The sequence below is a fragment of the Schistocerca cancellata genome, chromosome 2 (assembly GCF_023864275.1).
Source record: "Schistocerca cancellata isolate TAMUIC-IGC-003103 chromosome 2, iqSchCanc2.1, whole genome shotgun sequence".
In the NCBI taxonomy this organism is placed as follows: Eukaryota; Metazoa; Arthropoda; class Insecta; order Orthoptera; family Acrididae; genus Schistocerca; species Schistocerca cancellata.
The window spans coordinates 138731302-138755425 of record NC_064627.1 but is presented as its reverse complement, the minus strand read 5'-3'; the positions used below and the strand labels follow the sequence as shown (position 1 = coordinate 138755425).

The 24124-nt window shown below is 44.0% G+C and overlaps 1 protein-coding gene across 2 annotated transcripts in view; it reads left to right on the top strand.

Moving 5' to 3' along the window:
- The window catches only part of LOC126161414 (prohormone-2-like), a 297507-nt gene that overhangs the window by 252529 nt on the left and 20854 nt on the right, over positions 1 to 24124 (top strand). For both annotated transcript variants that reach the window (XM_049917204.1, XM_049917203.1), the window contains exon 8: positions 17432 to 17539. In XM_049917204.1, the coding sequence (XP_049773161.1) occupies positions 17432 to 17533 (102 nt within the window). In that variant the 3' untranslated portion in view covers positions 17534 to 17539. The remainder of the gene's footprint in view (positions 1 to 17431; positions 17540 to 24124) is intronic.

Here is a 24124-nt window from a genome sequence, read left to right as displayed (position 1 = left end):
CTGTTCGTTAGGAATGACGTGGCAGCATTCTTCGTGTTGTTGTTGTTGTGGTCTTCAGTCCTGAGACTGGTTTGATGCAGCTCTCCATGCTACTATATCCTGTGCAAGCTTCTTCATCTCCCAGTACCTACTGCAACCTACATCCTTCTGAATCTGCTTAGTGTATTCATCTCTTGGTCTCCCCCTACGATTTTTACCCTCCACGCTGCCCTCCAATACTAAATTGGTGATCCCTTGATGCCTCAGAACATGTCCTACCAACCGATCCCTTCTTCTGGTCAAGTTGTGCCACAAACTTCTCTTCTCCCCAATCCTATTCAATACTTCCTCATTAGTTATGTGATCTACCCATCTAATCTTCAGCATTCTTCTGTAGCACCACATTTCGAAAGCTTCTATTCTCTTCTTGTCCAAACTATTTACCGTCCATGTTTCACTTCCATACATGGCTACACTCCATACAAATACTTTCAGAAATGACTTCCTGACACTTAAATCTATACTCGATGTTAACAAATTTCTCTTCTTCAGAAACGCTTTCCTTGCCATTGCCAGTCTACATTTTATATCCTCTCTACTTCGACCATCATCAGTTATTTTGCTCCCCAAATAGCAAAACTCCTTTACTACTTTAAGTGTCTCATTTCCTAATCTAACACCCTCAACATCACCCGACTTAATTCGACTACATTTCATTATTCTCGTTTTGTTTTTGTTGATGTTCATCTTATATCCTCCCTTCAAGACACCATCCATTCCGTTCAACTGCTCTTCCAAGTCCTTTGCTGTCTCTGACAGAATTACATTGTCATCGGCGAACCTCAAAGTTTTTATTTCTTCTCCATGGATTTTAATACCTACCTCGAATTTTTCTTTTGTTTCCTTTACTGCTTGCTCAATATACAGATTGAATAGCATCGGGGAGAGGCTACAACCCTGTCTTACTCCCTTCCCAACCACTGCTTCCCTTTCATGTCCCTCGACTCTTATAACTACCATCTGGTTTCTGTACAAATTGTAAATAGCCTTTCGCTCCCTGTATTTTACCCCTGCCACCTTTAGAATTTGAAAGAGAGTATTCCAGTCAACATTGTCAAAAGCTTTCTCTAAGTCTACAAATGCTAGAAACGTAGGTTTGCCTTTCCTTAATCTTTCTTCTAAGATAAGTCGTAAGGTCAGTATTGCCTCACGTGTTCCAGTATTTCTACGGAATCCAAACTGATCTTCCCCGAGATCGGCTTCTACTAGTTTTTCCATTCGTCTGTAAAGAATTCGTGTTAGTATTTTGCAGCTGTGGCTTATTAAACTGATTGTTCGGTAATTTTCACATCTGTCAACATCTGCTTTCTTTGGGATTGGAATTATTATATTCTTCTTGAAGTCTGAGGGTATTTCGCCTGTTTCATACATCTTGCTCACCAGATGGTAGAGTTTTGTCAGGACTGGCTCTCCCAAGGCCGTCAGTAGTTTAGCGTCAACTAAAATAAAGAGTTTTCCTGTAACACTGAGGTCAATGTTAGAAAGCATAATACAGGGTTATTCAAACAGACGGACGCAGTTTAACTGATTTGCATTTCTCGCCATATAAATGAGACATGAACAGTCTACATACCGAAGGGAAGACGAAGATCCATACTTTTGTTTTGTTAACACACTGGTTGCGCAAACGGTCGGTAGGGCGGTGATAGTTGCGGCCGCTAGGGCGAGGAAAACGGCTACGCTGCTACAGAAAGGGTCATATTTGGTCTACAAAATCCCCTTACGTTACAGCTTGAGACAGACTAGGTGAAGGTAAACGTGTTCTGTGCCTTATCACGGACAAAAATTTATGGATCATTCTTTTTTGCGGAAAGCACGGTAAGTGAAATAACGGACATGCTGGAACAATGGCTTATTCCTCAACCGAAGATTCAGAAGATTTTTTAAATCAATCCCTTCCTCGGTGAGGGTAGGTCGCATGGGAAATCAAGGCCTAGCTCTACACTTCTTGCCACCGAAACCTCCTGATCTCACGTCCTGTGACCTTTTCTTATACGGCTATGTTAAGGAGACTGTTACGTCCCACCTTTACCTACAGTTATGGCCGACGTGTGGAACCAAATTACTGCTGTGGCGAGCTCCGTAGCACAAGGCACGCTTCTTCACTTGTGGGACGAGTTTGACGTGCAGGAAGTGTGATGGGGTGAACATTAAATATTTATAACCTGTGTTTAAAAAATCTATGTAATTCCTTCTTTCATTGGTATGTAGACTCTCCGTGTACAATTTAAACTTTATGAAATATAAATCAGTTAAATTGGGTCCATCTTTTTTAATAACCCTGCATAGAAAGCAGTAAAGTGCAATTAATCAATCTTCGTAAACTATGATAATCATATCCATCATTTTGATTTGCAGCTCCTTGTATTGGCCGTGTTTGCAGTTAAAATTGTTGGATGTGAGATCCGCTAGTTATGCAAAACACCATTTTTTCTCAGAACCCAAACATGTTTCGGCACCACTGTGCCATCATCAGTGGGTTTTCGTTTTTATTTATTCTGCAGTGTGATCATTTTTGTTAAATGATTATAAAATTATGTGCATTTTTAGTTCCAACAACAGATCGTTTCTTTTTGTAAATACCTTTACATTTGGTGTGCACGTATTTTCTGGCTCACTTGTGTGTTAATTACTACAGGTAGCTTGTCATCTGCAACCAAACGATGTTGATGAGAATTTTTTTTTGCTGGGAGTTAACCTATCTTCTGGCATGTAATTCAGTTTTTCGAGATGTTTACATTCTAGAAGATAGGTTAACTCCCAGCAAAAAAAAATTCTCATCAACATCGTTTGGTTGCAGATGACAAGCTACCTGTAGTAATTAACACACAAGTGAGCCAGAAAATTCATGCACACCAAATGTAAAGGTATTTACAAAAAGAAACGATCTGTTGTTTGAACTAAAAATGCACATAATTTTATAATTATTTAACGAAAATGATCACACTGCAGAATAAATAAAAAAACGAAAACCCACTGATGATGGCACAGTGGTGCCGAAACATGTTTGGGTACTCGGAAAAATGGTGTTTTGCATAACTGGCGGACCTCACATCCAACAATTATGATAATCATGTTGCATTTTTTTTATGTGGAGTGCACTTCACGTACTGCGGAGAGTAAGCGGGAACACACACGAAAAGATGGAACCTGATTATCATAGAATACAAGGACTGATTAACTGAGTCAGTGCATTCATACGCCGTGTTTGCTGTTAACGTTTGCGACTTGGAGATCACGCTACAGGATTGGGGTAGTTCTGTCCATAGAATGTCGGACGATGCAAAAGACGAACTGCCTAGTGCTCTAAAACATTAACAACAGTGCAATGAAACTACTCCCATTTTGAAAATAAGGCTTTAGCAATAACTTACAGCGTGAAGAACTTCCATCTGTATTTGAGTCCGCCACAGTAACTGAGTGTACATCGCCCCGGCTTCTCATGCCGCGGGGCCCGGGTTCGATTCCCGGCTGGGTTGAAGATTTTCTCCGCTCAGAGACTGGGTATTGTGTCGTCTACATCATCATCATTTCATCCTCATCGACGCGCAAGTCGCAGAAGTGGCGTCACCTCAAAAGACGTGCACCAGGCGATCAGGTCTACCCGCCGGAAGCTCCTCGCCCATGTTTCATTTCATCTGTATTTGGAAGGCAGAAAACTACAAGCCCCTGGAAAAGACAGGGCACTGCCTGCTTAGGTGAGAGTTGTCTCTGAGAGTTTACAATTGCGAAATCCACTTCCGCTCCACCGCCCAGTTTGCTAATGCAGACACGGTGTCGTGCCTTCACACTGGCCGTGACGCTGAGTTCGACGGCCAGGAACAGTTTCACGCTCGACCAGCACCAACAACAAACCCCGGACGAGATACCACTGACAGCACATGAGGTCGCCACATTACTGACCCGCGGTGCACTGCTGCCCTAAGCTTTTAAGGGGGGTAGGACGTCAAACTGGCCGACTTGGAGCAGGAGAGGCACCACACGACATTTTAATTTCCACTGTCTATTCTTTTACAAATAAATTCATAAAACTTTCTCAGCATGACCAGGAAGGGTTCAGGATTCACGCTCATAGCAGTAGAAGTCCAAAAATATAACAAAATATGTTGTTTTTTTTACACGTGAAATGTCATCATTTTTTCGCTTACTATTGGCTGCATTCATTGCTACAAGTACACTTTTCTTCATAAGTAAGGGAGATTCTTCTATGAATTTTGCACAGCATACAAGCCATACTTACAGGTGTATGAAACTCTAGAATTTTTCAAATCTATTAAAAACTGTGCTAAAAATTGAGATAATTAAACATAAAATTTGAGTTTTTTCTAAACATGAAGTTTAAAATGTAACAGCTCATTCATTTTTTCATTAATTAAATAAATTCTAGAGTTTCATACACCTGTAAGTATGGTTTGTATGCTGTGCAAAATTCATCGAAGAATCTCTCTTACTTGTGAAGAAAAGTGTACCTATAGCAACAAATGCAGCCAATAGTAAGTGAAAAAATGATGAAATTTCACACGTAAAAAAATTTATTTTGTTATACTTTTGAACTTACATTGCTATGAGTTTGAGTCCCGAATCCTTCCTGGTCGTGTTGACAAAGTTTTATGAATTTATTTGCAAAAGTATAGACACTGGAAATTAAAATGTCGTGTGGTGCCTCTCCTGCTCCAAGTCGGCCCGTTTGACGTCCTACCCCCCTTAAGCGGTGCAGTTGGGCTCCCTAGAGCATATAAGAGAACTTGACATTTCGTAACTCTTTTGCGACATGTCACAATATCAGTGCAACAGGCGGCGTCTTAACAGTAGCCAGGCGATTCTGCATGCAGGGTCATCATTCTGTTTCACTCTGGGCTCGCATCCTTCAGCTACTACGAATACGAACTGGTTCGGCGACGTAGTGTGCATTACAGCTGCAGACAGTCGACACGAATCTGGACAACGTGAGCAGGGCTTTACTCATAAAGCTGTTTTATCAAAACAATGGCAGTTCTACATGGAATAACCCTGGAGATATTAAAAGGTATCAGATAGATTATATAATGGTAAGACAGAGATTTAGGAACCAGGTTTTAAATTGTAAGACATTTCCAGGGGCAGATGTGGACTCTGACCACTATTGGTTATGACCTGTAGATTAAAACTGAAGAAACTGCAAAAAGGTGGGAATTTAAGGAGATGGGACCTGGATAAACTGACTAAACCAGAGGTTGTACAGAGTTTCAGGGAAAGCATAAGGGAACAATTGACAGGAATGGGGGAAAGAAATACAGTAGAAGAAGAATGGGTAGCTTTGAGGGATGAAGTAGTGAAGGCAGCAGAGGACCTAGTAGGTAAAAAGACGAGGGCTAGTAGAAATCCTTGGGTAACAGAAGAAATATTGAATTTAATTGATGAAAGGAGAAAATATAAAAATGCAGTAAATGAAGCAGGCAAAAAGGAATACAAACGTCTCAAAAACGAGATCGACAGGAAGTGCAAAATGGCTAAGCAGGGATGGCTAGAGGACAAATGTAAGGATGTAGAGGCTTATCTCACTAAGGGTAAGATAGATACTGCCTACAGGAAAATTAAAGAGACCTTTGGAGAAAAGAGAACCACTTGTATGAACATCAAGAGCTCACATGGAAACCCAGTTCTAAGCAAAGAAGGGAAAGCAGAAAGGTGGAAGGAGTATATAGAGGGGCTATACAAGGGCGATGCACTTGAGGACAATATTATGGAAATGGAAGAGGATGTAGATGAAGATGAAATGGGAGATACGATACTGCGTGAAGAGTTTGACAGAGCACTGAAAGACCTGAGTTGAAACAAGGCCCCCGGAGTAGACAACATTCCATTGGAACTACTGACGGCCTTGGGAGAGCCAGTCCTGACAAAACTCTACCATCTGGTGAGCAAGATGTATGAAACAGGCGAAATACCCTCAGACTTCAAGAAGAATATAATAATTCCAATCCCAAAGAAAGCAGGTGTTGACAGATGTGAAAATTACCGAACTATCAGTTTAATAACCCACAGTTGCAAAGTACTAACACGAATTCTTTACAGACGAATGGAAAAACTAGTAGAAGCCGATCTCGGGGAAGATCAGTTTGGATTCCGTAGAAATACTGGAACACGTGAGGCAATACTGACCTTACGACTTATCTTAGAAGAAAGATTAAGGAAAGGCAAACCTACGTTTCTAGCATTTGTAGACTTAGAGAAAGCTTTTGACAATGTTGACTGGAATACTCTCTTTCAAATTCTAAAGGTGGCAGGGGTAAAATACAGGGAGCGAAAGGCTATTTACAATTTGTACAGAAACCAGATGGCAGTTATAAGAGTCGAGGGACATGAAAGGGAAGCAGTGGTTGGGAAGGGAGTAAGACAGGGTTGTAGCCTATCCCCGATGTTATTCAATCTGTGTATTGAGCAAGCAGTAAAGGAAACAAAAGAAAAATTTGGAGTAGGTATTAAAATCTATGGAGAGAAAATAAAAACTTTGAGGTTCGCCGATGACATTGTAATTCTGTCAGAGACAGCAAAGGACTTGGAAGAGCAGTTGAACGGAATGGATGGTGTCTTGAAGGGAGGATATAAGATGAACATAAACAAAAGCAAAACGAGGATAATGGAATGTAGTCGAACTAAGTCGGGTGATGTTGAGGGTATTAGATTAGGAAATGAGACACTTAAAGTAGTAAAGGAGTTTTGCTATTTTGGGCGCAAAATAACTGATGATGGTCGAAGTAGAGAGAATATAAAATGTAGACTGGCAATGGCAAGGAAAGCGTTTCTGAAGAAGGGAAATTTGTTAACATTGAGTATAGATTTAAGTGTCAGGAAGTCATTTCTGAAAGTATTTGTATGGAGTGTAGCCACGTATGGAAGTGAAACATGGACGGTAAATAGTTTGGACAAGAAGAGAATAGAAGCTTTCGAAATGTGGTGCTACAGAAGAATGCTGAAGATTAGATGGGTAGATCACTTAACTAATGAGGAAGTATTGAATAGGACTGGGGAGAAGAGAAGTTTGTGGCACAACTTGACCAGAAGAAGGGATCGGTTTGTATGACATGTTCTGAGGCATCAAGGGATCACCAATTTAGTATTGGAGGGCAGCGTGGAGGGTAAAAATCGTAGGGGGAGACCAAGAGATGAATACACTAAGCAGATTCAGAAGGATGTAGGATGCAGTAGGTACTGGGAGATGAAGAAGCTTGCACAGGATAGAGTAGCATGGAGAGCTGCCAGTCTCTGGACTTAAGACCACAATAACAACAACACATTATCCCAGTATTGACACTGCAGTTGTTCTTTGCATACCTGGTCCCTGATCTAGGCAATTCGATCACATCATTTGTCTTGATTACCACGCAAAGACCACCTGTGGATAAAAATGCACGTCGATTTTGCCAGGCCGTTTCGTGATGGACAGTCTCTCAGACTTCCCTTTTGTGAGAGATACGCCGTCATCTGTCACCAACAATACAATACGTGCCGTCCCTACGATGTTTACAATGGAAACTCAAGGCCTTCTCTCACCATACTGACACTAAACACCTGACAACTGCCCCCTTCCTTCCGGTCTCGAACGCAAAGGCGGAGTGAATAGTCAGGACGCTGAAAACACAAATGCGCACGGTATTACTGACGATGCAGAACGAGGAAGCCTTAACAGCTACCTCGTCACATATAGGTTCGCCACCATCGATGGTACCAGTCTGGTTGAAATATTGGAAGAGTGCAGACACCGAACACTGCTAGACCTCCTGTACCTCATGCAGCTTCCCTTTCTAATTACATGTCTGCCTGTACACGGAGTGCCTTCAACTGGGAGCACACGTTTGGCCAGAGTCGGGGTTCCACCTAAGGGGGCCACAGGCGGCGTCAACTGTTTGGCGTCATGGCCAGTCACAAGCTCACGAGCCTCCACCTAAACCAGCTCCCGCCGTGGCTGCATTCACAAACACCTGCCCCACTACTGCCACCTCGGACCTAGTGACCTGCCACCCACGCAACGCCACGATGTGCTATTAGCCATACCACAGTGCCGCCTACGCCACCCACGCAGTGCTATAATCTGCACCCCCACTACTCCACTCATAAGCACACAATGGGCTAGGGAATGGGAACCCATGGACTTGGAAACGTTCCCACAACAAAGGCCCTCATAGACCCAGCTGTACCATCTCAGCCATCAGCCTTCGAAACACTGCCACCTAGCCACCTCCGCAGAACTCTGTCAGGCCAATGGCGCTGGCTATTCCAGAAGTGATCGTGCATCCCTTGGTGAAGAGCTTCACTACGCCTCCTACCTCCCTCGCTGGCATCGGCATGAACCTGGCAGTTATTGGCCCTATGCGCCAATTAAAGGGGTCATGCTTTTAGTATCCCAGCTGCAGGCAATGTCGTTCGCAGTGGTGAGGCAGAGGTGCTGCAAGTTGCCAGCAGGAAAGTCACCGCTGCCGGCCGCAAGAGGGGGGACCAGTGTATACCATGGACTGAGCCGATAACGCGGATATAGGCCACCCCGCGGATGCATCCCCAATTAGCCCACTTTTTGCTCGTTACGAAAGAGGAGGAGCAACTCGTCCGGTGCCTGCGACAACCATCCCCTCCCCGCCCCCCTCCCCCAAGTGAGCGACACAAGGACCAGACGAGATCACCTATGACCCATTCACCAAGACTGAGCGCTACGCTACTGTTTACGACCAGCAGATGCAGACTCCACAGCCTTCAGCCAGGCATAACCAGCAGATACGGCAGGAAGAAGAACAGCTAGCACAACTACAGTCATGCTCATAAATTAAGGATAATTGCAGAATGTGGTGCCACACAACGTGGCACTACACAAAACTGGCGCTAATAGCATAGGCACATAGGGAACACACGCAACACAGATCTGTAAGTCCACGGTATTGGTGATAAGTTGAGAAAACCGTCCCGAAACACATGTGCTACAAAACGCCACTGTTTCCTGCCCGTGTACCCCGACATCAATAAGGGATGTGATCACCATGCACACGTACACAGGCCGCGCAACGGGTTGGCATACACTGGATCAGGTAGTCGAGCAGCTGCTGGGGTATAGCCTCCCATTCTTGGACCAGTGCCTGTCGGAGCTCCTGAAGTGTCCTATGGGTTCGAAGACGTGCAGCGATACGTCGACCGAGAACATCCCAGACATGTTCGATGGGGCTTAGGTCTGGAGAACAGGCAGGCCACTTCATTCGCCTGATATCTTCTGCTTGAAGGTACTCTTCCACGATGGCAGTTCGGTGGGGCCGTGCGTTGTCGTCCATCAGGAGGAAGGTGGGACCTACTGCACACCTGAAAAGGCGGACGTACTGGTGCAAAATGACATCCCGATACACCTGTCCCGTTACAGTTCCTCTGTCAAAGGCATGCAGGGGTGTACGTGCACCAATCATAATCCCACCCCACACCATCAAACCACGACCTCCATACACGTCCCTTTCAAGGGCATTAATGGGTTGGTATCTGGTTCAGGCCTGAGAAACATTGTTCATAACCTGGGACCACTGTTCCAATGACCATGTACTGTCTTCTTGACACCAGGCTTTACGGGCTCTCCTGTGATCAGGGGTTAGTGGAACGCACCTTGCACGTCTCTGGGCGAATAAACCATGTCTGTTCAGTCGTCTGTAGACTGTGTGTCTGGAGACAACTGTTCCAATTTTCAACACACGGTCACCATTAGTACGGCTGAAAACGTCTGCAGACTTAATCGCTGCACCGTACTCTGACATGCACCAATACACCTCTGCGTATGTGGACTACTGCCAGCGCCACCGTGCGACGACCGCAGGTCAAATGCACCGCATGGTCATACCCCGAGGTGATTTAAACCCTCAAACCGCCCACCAGAGCGTTGTTTCACCATGTATCACCATTATTGTTAATTTATGAGCATGAGTGTAGTAGCCGACTTTCAACGCAGACCACTCTAGGATCGACCATTGCTCAGGACACCACAAGAAATAAAAAAGGTCATCATTGAGAGGAAGAACAACTCACCTGGACAGGATTTTTTTGGGATAATGTAACTGAAATACATGCCCTGTAAACCTGTCGTATAAGTGACTAGAATCATTAATAGTTGTCTTTCACTCATCTACGTCCCTCAGGCGTAGAAATTAGCGAAAGTCGCTCCTGTTCCGAAACCTCTGAAAGACAATTCATTAACCGATAATATTATTACCGTCCGATCAGTTTACTGCAGACGCTGGCGAAGATATTGTAACGGTCCCCCATCAACAGGATAACGGATCGATTGGGACAACATAACTTTATCTGATCGGAACAATTTGGTTTTCAGGCAAGACTGTCGAGGGAGCTCCAATATCTCCGGACAATGTAATCTGTGTGGACGAACTTCAACAACTTTTATTCGACGATAGGAGCCTTTACTGATTTATAAAATAATTATGATGAAGTTGGCGTCATAAATTCTTAGAGAAGGTGTTGCTGAGTACTGCAATAGAGGACTCTTTACCTTAAACTTTTGGATAGCTACTTGCATGACAGGCAACTTTTCGTCCAGATACAGGGCAAACAATTTGCAATGAAAAGTTCCACTACTGCAATCCCTCAGGGCTCCGTCTTGTCTCCCTTGGTTTTCAAATTAATCCAAACGATTTGCCATTAGAACGAGGCGTATCGACAAGTTTGTATGCGGGCGATACCGCGTTTTAATAACTGGCCACAGTATCCCACAGATGATTTACGCATGCGGACACAACTAGATCTCCTCAAAACCTGGGCGCAACAGAATGAAATTGCTATCAGTAGTGCTGTTTACCAAGAAGCGACCGCTAATGTATACGGAACTATCTATCTACGATGAATGGATTCCTTGTTCAGCGAAAACGACAACGCTTAAGATTGACAGGGCATTAATGCCGTAATTCCTCAGCAAAGATCTTAGCCGCAAGACGAAATTATATAATGTCACCGTACAACCTACCTTCCTCTACGGGAGTGTAGTATGGGAGGACGATGTTCGCTTCTAACACAAAACACCTGCGAACTATCCAAATCAATTGTCGCACGTGGAGTCTGGGCCTTCCATTGTGGGAAAGAACTAAAGAGATGCATCAACTGCTACTCGAAAAATAGCTCTCTGGAAAAATACATCATGCTACAGTCCTTTTTTCAGGGATAGACAATCTACGGCGTGCCGACAGACAATTGGAACATGCAGGTACCGAACAACTTTGCCTTGGTACCGTTATCGCCTCCCCTGACAACTGCGCCCCAATTAGTCGATGTACCAACGTAAAATTACGTTAACCTGTCTGCTTTTCTACTTCCTACACAGGTAGTAGACAAGAGATACTGTACTTGTAATATACTTTATCTTCCACTACTGAAAACGATCCACTTGAGCGGTCACTCTCCTCTGAAAGTGAGAAATACAGCGAAAGTTTTTCTGGGACCTCAAACCCTAGAAGCATAGAGCGATAAAACTCGAGTGCCCCGCCTCTCCCACCCCCCCCCCCCCCCTCCAAGTACCATCATTCACTGCGACTATAACGACCCAGCTTTGTTTTGAGACTGTCTAGCTCTTGCTGTTGGTTCACCTGCAGTGGGCAGCTAACGGCGGTTCTTGCTCTGTTTGCGGCTTACGCTTTCGTATCGGGAACGAGCAAAGAAGACATAGATTCCGCTTCCGAACATTTGTAAGCACTTTACGAGCTCGTAATGTCGTGTACACGAAAGTTGTATGCTACAGCTCCACTGTGGAGTTAAAACTGCAGTAAACCAAAGGACTTGGGATCAGTTGTTTTTGTGTGCAAAACTCCTGTTTACACGACTATTTGGGTTTTGAAGTGCAGGAACTGGCCATGAAATATTTGCCGAAAAAATAAGGGAATGAGACTGATGCAGCTGGAAATCTGCTTACACAGGGTGACAAAACTAAAGCCGGCACGAAAAATATTTGCAAATCTGTCACGAAAAAAGTCACCCCAGTTCACGAACTGGTGAAATGCTCTTAACAGAATCCGCTGGCGTAGATGCAGCGTTGTTGGCTGTTTATCAGACTGTGGGATACGCGAAGCTTCTCTGCTTGAGTAACGGCAGCAACAGAATTTTCATTTTCTGCCGCGGCTCTTCCAATGTGTCGGCATTATCGCAGTATAGCGAATTTCTCAACTTGTCCCACAGTTAAAAATACGTAACAGGAAGAGACATTAACTCACGGAACACGTCATGAAGAAGCAGTGCATATGTAACGCAAATAGCTACCGCGACCCGTGCTCCAGTCTCTGGACTCCTTATCAAGCGGGCATGGAAACGGACATCGAACGAATTAGACGCACGCTGCTAGATTGTAACGGTCAATGAAACTTTGTGGAAATATTTATGACATGCGGAAGAGAAATAGTGAATGAACCATTGAAAGGAGCACATTTTAATTTCCACATCCGAGGGTAACATTTGTTATCTGCTTACTATGTTTATGTTAGCATCCACGACAGCCTGGAAACGTACTAGAAATACCATTTCACCTCGTCTCCTACCTTCCAAAATTCAAGATACGATAGATTCTGGCATATACCTTGAGACATTTTTCGCGCTTGTCACCCTAGTCTTCAGTTATTTGCTGGATGTGTTCTAATCACTGTCTTCTTCTACAGCTCACCCTAGTATCACGGAACCTATTCCTTGATGTCTTAGCGAATGTCCCATTATCCTGTGCCTTCTTCTTATCAGAGTTTCCCATATATTCCTTTCCTCTCCTATTCTACGGAGAACCTCCTCATCCCTTACCTTATCAGTCCATCTAATTTTCAACAGTCTTCTGCATCACCACATCTCAAATTCTTCGATTCTCTGGTATTTTGGTTTTCCCACAGCCCACGTGTTACTAGCATACAATACTGTCCTCCAAACATACATTATCAGATATTTCTTCCTCAAATTAAGGTCTATGTTTGATGCTTCTAGACCTCTTGACCAGGAATGCCCCCTTTGCCACTTCACGCCTGCCTTTCACGTCCTCTTTGCTCCGTCCGCCATAGGCTATTTTGCTGCAGAAGACTTCTTTAACTTCGTCTACTTAGTGATTCCCAATACTGAGCCGGCCGAAGTGGCCGTGCGGTTAAAGGCGCTGCAGTCTGGAACCGCAAGACCGCTACGGTCGCAGGTTCGAATCCTGCCTCGGGCATGGATGTTTGTGATGTCCTTAGGTTAGTTAGGTTTAACTAGTTCTAAGTTCTAGGGGACTAATGACCTCAGCAGTTGAGTCCCATAGTGCTCAGAGCCATTTGAACCATTTTTGAACCCAATTCTGACGCTAAGTTCCTCGCTGTTCTCATTTCTGCTACTTCTCATTACTTTCGTCTTTCTTCAATTTACTCTCAGTCCAAATTCTGTACTCATTAGACTGTTCACTCCACTCAATTCTGTAATTCTTCCCCACTTGACTGAGGGTAGCAATGCCATCAGCGACTCTTATGATTGATATCGTTTCGCCTTGAATTTTAATTCCATTCTTGAACCTTGAATCTTGGGATATAGACGATCTTCTTCTTTCGCTCATAAAGCGAAAGAAATCGGACGGAAAATCGCTAGCATTGGTAAGATGTACACCTGCGATGCAGTACACTGTGGCTTGCGAAGGGTGTACGAGTGTTTGGACGCAGAACTCTTGCCGAGGTTGAATGTACAATATGAGCTGTTACAGCGTCTTGCAGACAGCATTGATGCATTCTTTCATCTTCTGTCACTTGAGCCACAGTGGATTAAACTTTTGGCCCGCTTTTGTTTCGGCCACTACGTACTTACCTCAACTCTATGTTATCTTATAACGAACTCCTCAGTTGTTCCTAGAGGAACACGTTCAGCGGGTTTCAATAGAACACCTTCCAGAGAGAGCGCGACCGAACTTGCATGGCTTTAAAAAAGTATCGTTGAAATTCCTAGATGGTCCCTTCATTTACGTTGTCGTTCTGGTATTCAGTCCGAAGACTGCTTTAATGTAGTTCTCCACGTTATTCTGGCCTCGGTAAACCTCTTCATCTCCGAATAACTACTGCAATTTAAATCCATTTTAAACTGTTTACTGTCATCATCCCTTATTAATTGCTTTTTTTTTCAGAAATAGTTTTCTTGCTATTGCCAGTCTGCATTTTCTATCTCCTCTACTTCGCCTATCATCTGTTATTTTGGTGCCCAAGTAGCAAAACTCATCACCCACTTTTAAAGTCTCATTTCCTAACCTAATACTCTCAGCATCATCTGATTTAATCTGACGACAGTGCTTCACCCTCATTTCGCTTTCGTTGATATTCTTGTTATAACCTCTTTTCAAGCCACTATCCATTTTCTCGCCTGCTCTTTCAAGTCCCTTGCCGTCTCTGACGTAATTATAATGTAGTCAGCAAATTTCAAAGTTTTATTTCTTCTCACTGAACATTTATTCAGTTTCCAAATTTGTTCCTGATTGACTTTGCTGCTTGATCAGTGTAGACATTCAATAACATCATGAATATATTACTCTGTCACTTTCCCTTCTCAAACATTGTTTCCTTTTCATGTCCTTCGACTAGTATAGTTGCAATTTGGTTTCTGCACAAGTGTATACAATCTTTCGCCCCACCTCCTCACCCTGTATTTTGTTCCTACTTCCTTCAGAATTTCAAAGGGAGTATTCAGCTGACATTGTCAAAAGGTTTGCCTAGATCTAAAAATGCTGTAAATGTATGTTTGCCTTTCTTCACCCGGTCTTCTAAGGCAGTGTCGGCCAAGGCATGCTAAACCATGTATGCGCAACGCGCTGCCCTTGTGCGGTCCGAGATCTCAGCATGTCTCGGCATTACTCGGTACGTCTCGGCTTTGTTCGTTCCTTCTCGGTACAGCATTTCATTTAGCAGTGCGGTGCGACACTTCCTTCCAGGCGTTTGGTGTGGCTTGTTTTGATCTGCAGGACTTCCTTCATCTCGGCAGAATCGTGATGTAAGCGCTATTGATGTTCCGCTATCTGCTCACAGTATAAAGGAAGTTGATAGGTGCAGCGACTGTTCGCACAGAAAGAAGCAGTGTAGCGATCTATTGTAGTAAAATTTTAAAAATGAATGGGAAGCACAGAGGAGAAGAACGAGAATTTTCAATATCTACTCTCTAAGACAAAAAAATAATAATAAAAAATAAAAGCACACCACGAAGAAAATTATCCGATTGGGACCGTAAACATCACAATTTCACAAAACTTACACGAGTTATTCAAGTGAAAAAGCTTCAGAAATTGAGCAAGTCCACCTCTGGGCCTTATGCAAGCAGTTATTGGGCTTGACATTGATTGATAGAGTTGTTTAATGTCCTCCTGAGGAATATCGTGCCTAATTCTGTCCATTTGGTGCGTTAGATCTTCAGAAACCCAAACTGCTTGAAGAGCCCGACGAAATCTTTATTGACTTGCTCAGTTTGTGAAGGTCTTTCTCTTGAATACATCATACAATTTTTCTGAAATTGTAATCATTTGTTTGTCAGTGTATGTACATTACATCTAATGTCTTCTGTCTCATTCAGATTTCTTCGTGGTGCGTCGTTTCTTTCCGCCTTACAGTGTATTATGTAACCGCATAATCGAGGAGTACCGCAAGTTTCCTAAAAGATTTAGCTAGTGACGGAAGAGCTAGAAATTATAATCATGAACAGACGATTTGTACGGTATTCATAGTTCCGTACATTAAGAATGAATGGTGTTCATGGTCACAAACTGTTCCTTCCACAATACCATTTTGTTTTTAGATGCATCCACTTCGCCATCAAATTAGAAATACGTTGCTTCTCAGCTTGCAATGTCTTACTGACGGCAGTCTGTAGACAACTCTCTTTAAAATTCAATCCGGGTCTTCTAATTTTGCTTCATGTTTTCCTTTTTCCTTTAGAAATTCCAACAGTAGTGGGCTTTCAAGCGACAACTCGTTCCAGGGCGTTAAAGAAAATGCGAAGTTTGTTTTGTTTGTGATCCGTGTTGTTGAGAAATATGAAACAAAGCCGCGTGCCACATGCAGTGCTTTTGAAGTTCACCCTCCCCCCACTTCCGGCTAGGACAGCATGGCATGGTAGAAGGGGAAGTGTGCACTCGGGCGAGAGAGATCTGGCGCGCTTGCAAAAGAACTGCACGTGAGCCGATTTCCTGTCCGTCCTTGCTCCAAGTATGTTGTAGGGTCAGCACTGCCTGGCGTGTTCTGCATTTCCTGGAACCCAAACTGGTGCTGGCCAAATTACACCATCTCATCACGTTCTGCGGCAGCATTAGATTAGATTAGTTTTTCGTTCCATAGATCCGTGCTGAGGAGATCCTCGTGGATGTGGAACATGTCAATTTTTTTTAAGCAGAAATAACAATACTAATAGTATGAATAGATACAATACATCATTTGTTTCTATTAAAAAATTCGTCAATGGAGTATAAGGAGTTGGCCACTAGTAAATCTTTCAGGCTCCTTTTAAACTGATCTTTATTTGTAACTAAACTTTTTATGTTTGCTGGCAAATTATTGAAAATGAGTGTTCCTGAGTAGTGGACCTCTTTTTGAACTAAAGAAAGTGCTTTTAAGTCCTTGTGCAGATCATTTTTGTTCCTGGTATTGTATGTATGAACTGAGCTGTTTGTTGGAAAAAGAGAGATATTATTTAGGAAAAATTTCATTAAGGAGTAAATATACTGAGAGGCAGTAGTTAGTATACCCAGTTCTTTGAAGAGGTTTCTACAGGACGTCCGTGAATTTACTCCACAAATAATATGTATTACACGCTTTTGGACTCTGAAAACTTTTGTTTGACTTGAAGAGTTACCTCAAAATATTACACCATATGACATTATGGAATGAAAGAAGGCAAAGTATGCAAGCTTTTTCATTTTTATGTCCCCTATATCTGCTAACACTCGAATTGCAAATACAGATTTGTTAAGGCGTTTCTGCAGCTCTGTGGTGAATTTCTTATCAAGTTGTAATCCCAGGAATTTAAGACTGTCAACCTCTTCTATCTGCTCTTCTTCATACTTTATGCATATTCTGGGTGGAAACCTCTTACAGGTTCTGAATTGCATATAGTGAGACTTTTCGAAGTTTAATGTCAGTGAGTTGGCTTTGAACCATTTATCAATATCCATGAAAATATCATTAGCAGATCTTTCTAGAACTACACTCGACATGCTATTTATTGCAATACTTATGTCATCTGCAAACAAAACGAACTCTGCTTCTGGCAGTGTAACTGATGAGAGATCATGAGCAAAGACGTATCTGCATGTTAAAGTAATAAGTAAGACTACTGTAAATGATACGCTTGCATCGCCTTCCCATCGGCTGTGTTTTAGGCGAGCTCTTTTAACCGTGGTGTAACGCGGCTCCGCCTGTTGCAGGTTACTCAGCCGGCCCGTGGGGACATCCACTACCTGGCGCAGCTGCTGGGCCCGTCCCACCGTGACCAGCAGATCCCTCTTTTCCACCGGGTGGCAGTCTAAACCCAGGTGGGTTCGACATCAAACACAACTTACAGCTAGTACTGCTAATGTCACTGTCTAACAATTCCTTCCTTACGGACGAGAGTTGGTCATAAAGTTTTAATGAAGACTTTGGAAAAGGTCAGGCTCCGACTGTAAAACTTGGTGGTGGTGTCAGTGCTCCTCTGTATATTTTTCCCAATGGCGGGCAGCTTGTCAGAGAATTTGGTTGCAGAAGACTATATCTTGGCTTTCCAGGAAACAATCCACTTCGGAAATCGCCTCATCGCCGATCTGGATGTTTTCTTCATTCAAGTAAAGAAGACGTCGTCATTGGGAGCCATAGCAGTAGAATACAGGTGTGAGGCGTCTGATAGCCCAAAGCAGCAGCACGTCTTGGGCAGAAAGAGCTGAGGCGATATCTTGGAGCAGAATCACCCACTTGGGCAGTTTCACACTATGCTTAATCTTGATAGCCCCCTGAAACCCTGTCCGGAGGTTTCAATACTATACAGCTGTGACGGTTTGCCCCTTACACCCATAACTGGTAGCATCACACATAGTAATCGCAAAAGACACTCAGCCTCTTCCCTTTTTCGGCAGAGGTGACTCCACATGTTTCCACTGACTGTCTTGGACGATGATGTTTGGTTCGTGGGGCGTTCAACTGCGCGGTTATCAGCGCCCATACAAATTCCTAACCTGTTCTCAGCCCAATCTCGGCACTTTCACGAATGATGATGAAATGATGAGGACAACACAAGCTCCCAGTCATCTCGAGCCAGGTGAAAATCCCCGACCCCGCCGGGAATCGAACCCGGGACCCCGTGCTCGGGAAGCGAGAACGCTACCGCGAGACCACGAGCTGTGGACGACTGACTGTCTTGCTCCGTCGCCTCGATGTCATAGTTGTTGTGAGAAGATTACATTGACTGACAACTAATCGCAACACCAAAAAATAATTAATGTAGGGTAACGAAATTTCGGGAATAAATTTGTCTAGGTAACATACCGGGTGATCAAAAAAGTCCGTATAAATTTGAAAACTGAATCAATCACGGAATAATGTAGATAGAGAGGTATAAATTGACACACATCCTTGGAATAACATGGGGTTTTATTAGAACAAAAAAAAAAAAAAATACAAACGTTCAAAAAATGTCCGACAGATGGGACTTCATCTGATCAGAATAGCAATAATTAGCATAACAAAGTAAGACAAAGCAAAGATGATGTTCTTTATAGGAAATGCTCAATAGTCCACCATCATTCCTCAACAATAGCTGTAGTCGAGGAATAATGTTGTGAACAGCACTGTTAAGCATGTCCGTAGTTATGGTGAGGCATTGGCGTCGGATGTTGTCTTTCAGCATGTCGGTCGATCACGATACACTTGCGACTTCAGGTAACTCCAAAGCCAATGATCGCACGGACTGAGGTCTGGGGACCTGGAAGGCCAAGCATGACGAAAGTGGCGGCTGAGCACACGATCATCACCAAACGACGCGCGCAAGAGATCTTTCACGCGTCATTTTGTGAACTTTGGGTTTTTTTTTTGTTCTAATTAAACCCCATGTCATACCATACCTCTCTATTTACATTATTCCGTGGTTTATTAAGTTTTCAAATTTATACTGACTTTTTGATCACCCGGTATTTAAGTGACTAACATTGCAGGAGCGGAGGTTAATGTAAGCGCGAGATAATCCATTACAAATGCAAAATACTGGTACATTAATAACCGGTGTAACCGCCAGAACGTTGAATGTAAGCATGCACGTGTGCATGCATTGTGTTGTACAGGTGCTGGATGTCAGTTTCTGGGATGGAATTCCATGTCTGTTGCACTAGGTCGGTCGACAGAGGGACGGTTAGTGCTGTTTGTGAGTGACGCTGGAGATGTTGTCCGATGATAACTCGTAAGTGCTTCATTGGAGACAGAACTGGTGGTCAAGAAGGCCAAGGCAACATGTCCACACTCTGTAGAGAATTTTGGGTTATAGTCCGCCCCCGTTGGCTGAGTGGTCAGCGCGGCGGAATGCCACGCCAAGGGGCCCAGGTTCGATTCCCAGCTGGGGTAGGAGATTTTCTCCGCTCAGGGACTGGGTGTTGTGTTGTCCTCATCATCATTTCATCCCCATCTCCGACGCGCAAGTCGCCCAATGTGGCGTCGAATGTAATAAGTACTTGCCCTTACCCGAATGGTGGACTCCCGGCCCACAATGCCGTACGCTCATTTCATTTTGTGTTATAACATCGGTACGTGGGCGAGCGTTATCCTGTTGCAAAACATCCCCTGGAATGCTGCTGTTCACGAATGGCAGCACAACAGGTTGAATCATCAGACTGACGTACAATTATGCAGTCAGGATGTGTGTCATAGGAAGTCGCACCCCAGACCATAGCTCCAGGTGTAGGTTCAGTGTGTCTGGCACGCAAACAGACTGGATGCAGGCACTCAACTGGCCTTCTTATAGCCAACACATAACACACGGCCATCATTGTGCACCTACGCAGGACCAGCTTTCATTAGAAAACACAACTAACTTCCGCCCTCTCGTCCAGTGAGCTCTCGCTTAACGCGTATAAAGTCGCCAGCGGTTGTCGTTTAGGGTTAGTGGAACGCACGCTACAGGGATTCTGGTTCGGATGCGTCCTTGAAGTAACTGATTTGTAACAGTCCGTTGTGCCACTGTGGTGCCAACTGCAGCTCAAACTGCTACTGTAGATGCAGTATGCATCACAGCCGTATGCTGAACACGATGATCTTCCCTCTCGGTAGTGCCACATGGCCGTCCAGAGCCCGATCTTCTTAGGACCGTACATACACGTGACCACCGCTGACAGCAATAATGTACAGTGGCTACTTTCCTGCTAAATCTTTCTGCAATACAGCGGAAGGAACATCCAGCTGCTCCCATCAACTCACCACGTACAGTCTCAAAGGTAAATAACGCTCACGGTCGTTACAGCCTGTATTTAAAGCAAACCTGATTTGCATCACCATAGTGGCGCTACTAGCGCCATTCGTATGCGTCTGGAGCGAAATTTGAATAGACATCATCTTTCAGATGTAGTAACACGCCTACCAACTTTAGTTTACCTCACACAACTCTTTCTTGACTTTGTGATGTTTTTTTCCGTCACTGTACTTTCGTCTGGCCATGGCTGTGGGTTCTTTGATTGCTTCTGGAGAAGGCTCATCTAACTAGAACACATGAAACATTAGTCCACTTTATTACATAAATTTATTAAAGTTTCACTTAACTTTGACACACGTCTTTGCCACAGGAGTACTGTACAATTTACAACTGTCATGGACTAGCGAAGCATTCCTTGATGCACTAATTAACAGACTCCTCCCTTGCAGTGTAAAACGCAACATTCATTAAAGTACACTTCATCAGAAATTGTAACAACTCGTAGTTCCTACACTATGATGTTGACTCCACGAGATGAGGTCACAAACTGGACTCAACTCTTGCATGCTCGACACTATACTGACCTCATTGTAAGGGCGCTGCTACTCTGGGAGGGAGGCGTGGTTTTCTGGAGTGCCTTCCATTGGTTGTTGCGGATTGCAGCGAGCTCTCGCTAATGTCTGTGGTGTCGATTCAAGTTTCCGACTTTCGTGTAGCACCACGATCTCTGGACGATACCAGAACAGTGATACACCCGACACTCGTCCATGGTAATGAGGCAGCTAAAGAAGTCATCTGGATTCAGCGAATGCATGGATTATTGCAGACATCGGCTGTTTTGTTACTGCTCCTCTGCCGGCGTGCTTCGGAACTGTGGGGTGGTGATTTCAATGTGTACCAGGGGTGCAGACATGCAGCTGCAAATAAACAAAAAGGTGACATGTCGAACAATCGGGTCTACTGCCGGATGTTTGTGTCGCTCTGGCACAATATTTCGGCCACGTAACTCGTTGCCTTCTTCAGGTGCTACCTTACACTGCCGTGTTGGAGTATCTTGTCCAGTATTTATGCCCAGAGGGCGCTGGGCGCTCCCTTTGCCGTCCGCGCCCGCCTGGCGCTGCTTGTAATGTGTTGTCTCTTCCCCGGTGTTCCCTCGGACGTCCGTGCCCGACTTGGGCGCCATCTGTGGCAGCTCTCTGAGGCCCGTCCTGTGTCGGGCGTTCCGTTCGCGGTCCGCGCCCGCCAGGTGCTGCTCCTGAGGTTTTTACCTCTCTCTGGTGCTCCCACGGACGTCCGCGCCCGACTTGGTCTCCATCTGTGGCAGCTCTCTGAGGCCTGTCCTTTGTTGGGCGCTCCATTGGCGGTCCGCGCCCGCCTGGCGCTGCTCCTGAGGTTTTTACCCCTCCCTGGTGCTCCCACGGACGTCCGCACCCGGCTCGTCCACCATCTGCGGTCGTGGCGGCTGTCAGAGGCCCGTCCTGCGTCGGGAGTTGCGTTGGCGGTCCGCACCTGCCTGGCGCTACTCCTGCAGTGTTACTACTTCTTGAGGAGTTTTTGGTTCATTTCGTTGAGCCCTGATAAGCTCCAGAGCCGGACTCCACGCCGAGCTGAGCTGGTAACCTCTGTCTCGGTTTATTAGGTTGCCTGTTACCTTGATCTCGATGGCCTCCTTTATGACACTGTCCCAAAATCTTGGCGTCTGTGTCACAATTTTGGTGTTGTTATAGTCCATTGAGTGGCCGAGCTCCAGACAGTGCTCCACTATGGCAGATTTTGTTGCCTGTCCGAGTCTGGTGTGCCTCTGGTGTTCTTTGCACCTGACGTCCACCACCCTGGTTGTCTAGCCAATGTATGACTTTCCACACTGGCACAGGATGTTGTAAATGCCTGGTTTACGTATCCCCAGGTCGTCCTTCACACTCCCTAGCATGGTCCCAATTTGGGACCATGCTAGGACCATAACTATTGCACCCTACTTCTGTTTGAACTTGCTTACTGTGTTCAAGCCTTGGTGTTCATAATTTTTATCCCCTGCACTTAAATCGTTACCAAATTAACTATTCGTCGATGCTTCAGAATGTGTTTTATCAATCTATCCCTTCTTTTAGCCAAGTTTTGCCAAACATTTCTTTTCTTCTCGTTTAAACGGATCATCTCCTGATTTGTTACTCGATCTACTCATCTAATTTTAAGTTTTAATCTATTGCATCTCATTCTCTTCTTGCCTATACTGTTTATAGTGCATTTTATACACGTGACTCAACTATTTTAGTATTTTTTCTCTTGATAGAACATCCACAGCCGTTATGTATATTATTCCTGATTGATAACATCCATGAAATTTTAGTTTTCCGCTAAAAGGAAAGCGCAGACAGGTTTCAGGACAAAAGTTCGATCTTTAGGTGCACAGAACGTCCATATGAGCCAACTAACAGGGGTTAATATAGTGATTATTTGGTACATGGCATGTAAGCAGGGAATCCATTTCATACATTCCTTAGCCAGACGGAAAACCTCTCGAAGATCATGGCAATTGCCCAAGCTTAATGGTGTCACTAACACACACCCGCATAAACGGAGATATCCGGACTTTCGCTCACAGTACTGCATTACGGCCATGTAAAATCCATACCAACTGTGTCTCTTTGGACAGATGTCTTTAAAAAATGTTTCCTTAACATAGTAATCTCCCACGCATTTTTCCAAGCAGTAAGTCTCAAGCCTTTGTAAGCTCTCTCCAGTTACGGTTTCAGTAATGTTGTACAAAGCACCAGTAGCACTGCAAAATTTATTTAACGGCCGGTTTCAGGTGCCAGTCTCCCTGTCTTTGGCACATCTAGAATGTGTCAAACTGTGCGTGGCTGCGTGAAGCCTGGCTTCTTGCAGCTAAATTAGTTTTGTTCTGCGAGGCATAACACCACCTCACTAGTCGCGTTGCATTATTTTACTGAATTTTGACCGTGATTTTGTTTAGGCAATCGGATCCAGTTGTTTATTCGTCTCTGAAACATATCACAATCAGTGTATAGAAAAATTCAGATTTTTGAAACGTTTTGATAGGTCATACTGAGCTGTTGTTACGAGTGGTAGTAAGGTAATATCAAGGTCGCCACTTTAAATGGGACACGATTTTTTGGAAACAAGGTAACTGTAATATTCATTCTGAAAGTAAGTAAATTTCTTCGCTCACTGTTTCATCAGGAAACTATTTCAAGGATGAACTTTCTACTAAAGTCTTAATTTTGCGCTTCACTGTGGTTTACTAATCAACAAGAAAATTACTCCACCACATTAACCGTTACGAAAGTAATCTGAATGGCTCAGAATAAAGCAGGATCTGAAATTATCGTGAAATCAACCTGCACATCTACTTTCGTTACATAGGTGTTCCGTTACTACAAGTACGCAGAAATGAGCATACACTTGTTACACTCACAAAACAATGAAATGCTATACAAAAATTAAACATTAAACAATAAAATGAACATTAAACATCGGACCGAATTTAAAAATTTAAAATGATGTCATAATCTAGTCATTAAGAGGTATAATCCTTTGTTAAAAGTTTAACACAATGAGACTAGTGTAATAGTTAGAAACCGTGTGTTTGTCTTGATGCAGCTTAACTGACAGCACGGATACCTGGACTTTATTTATCCAATATTTGAGAACGAGAGCACTTAGCGACTTC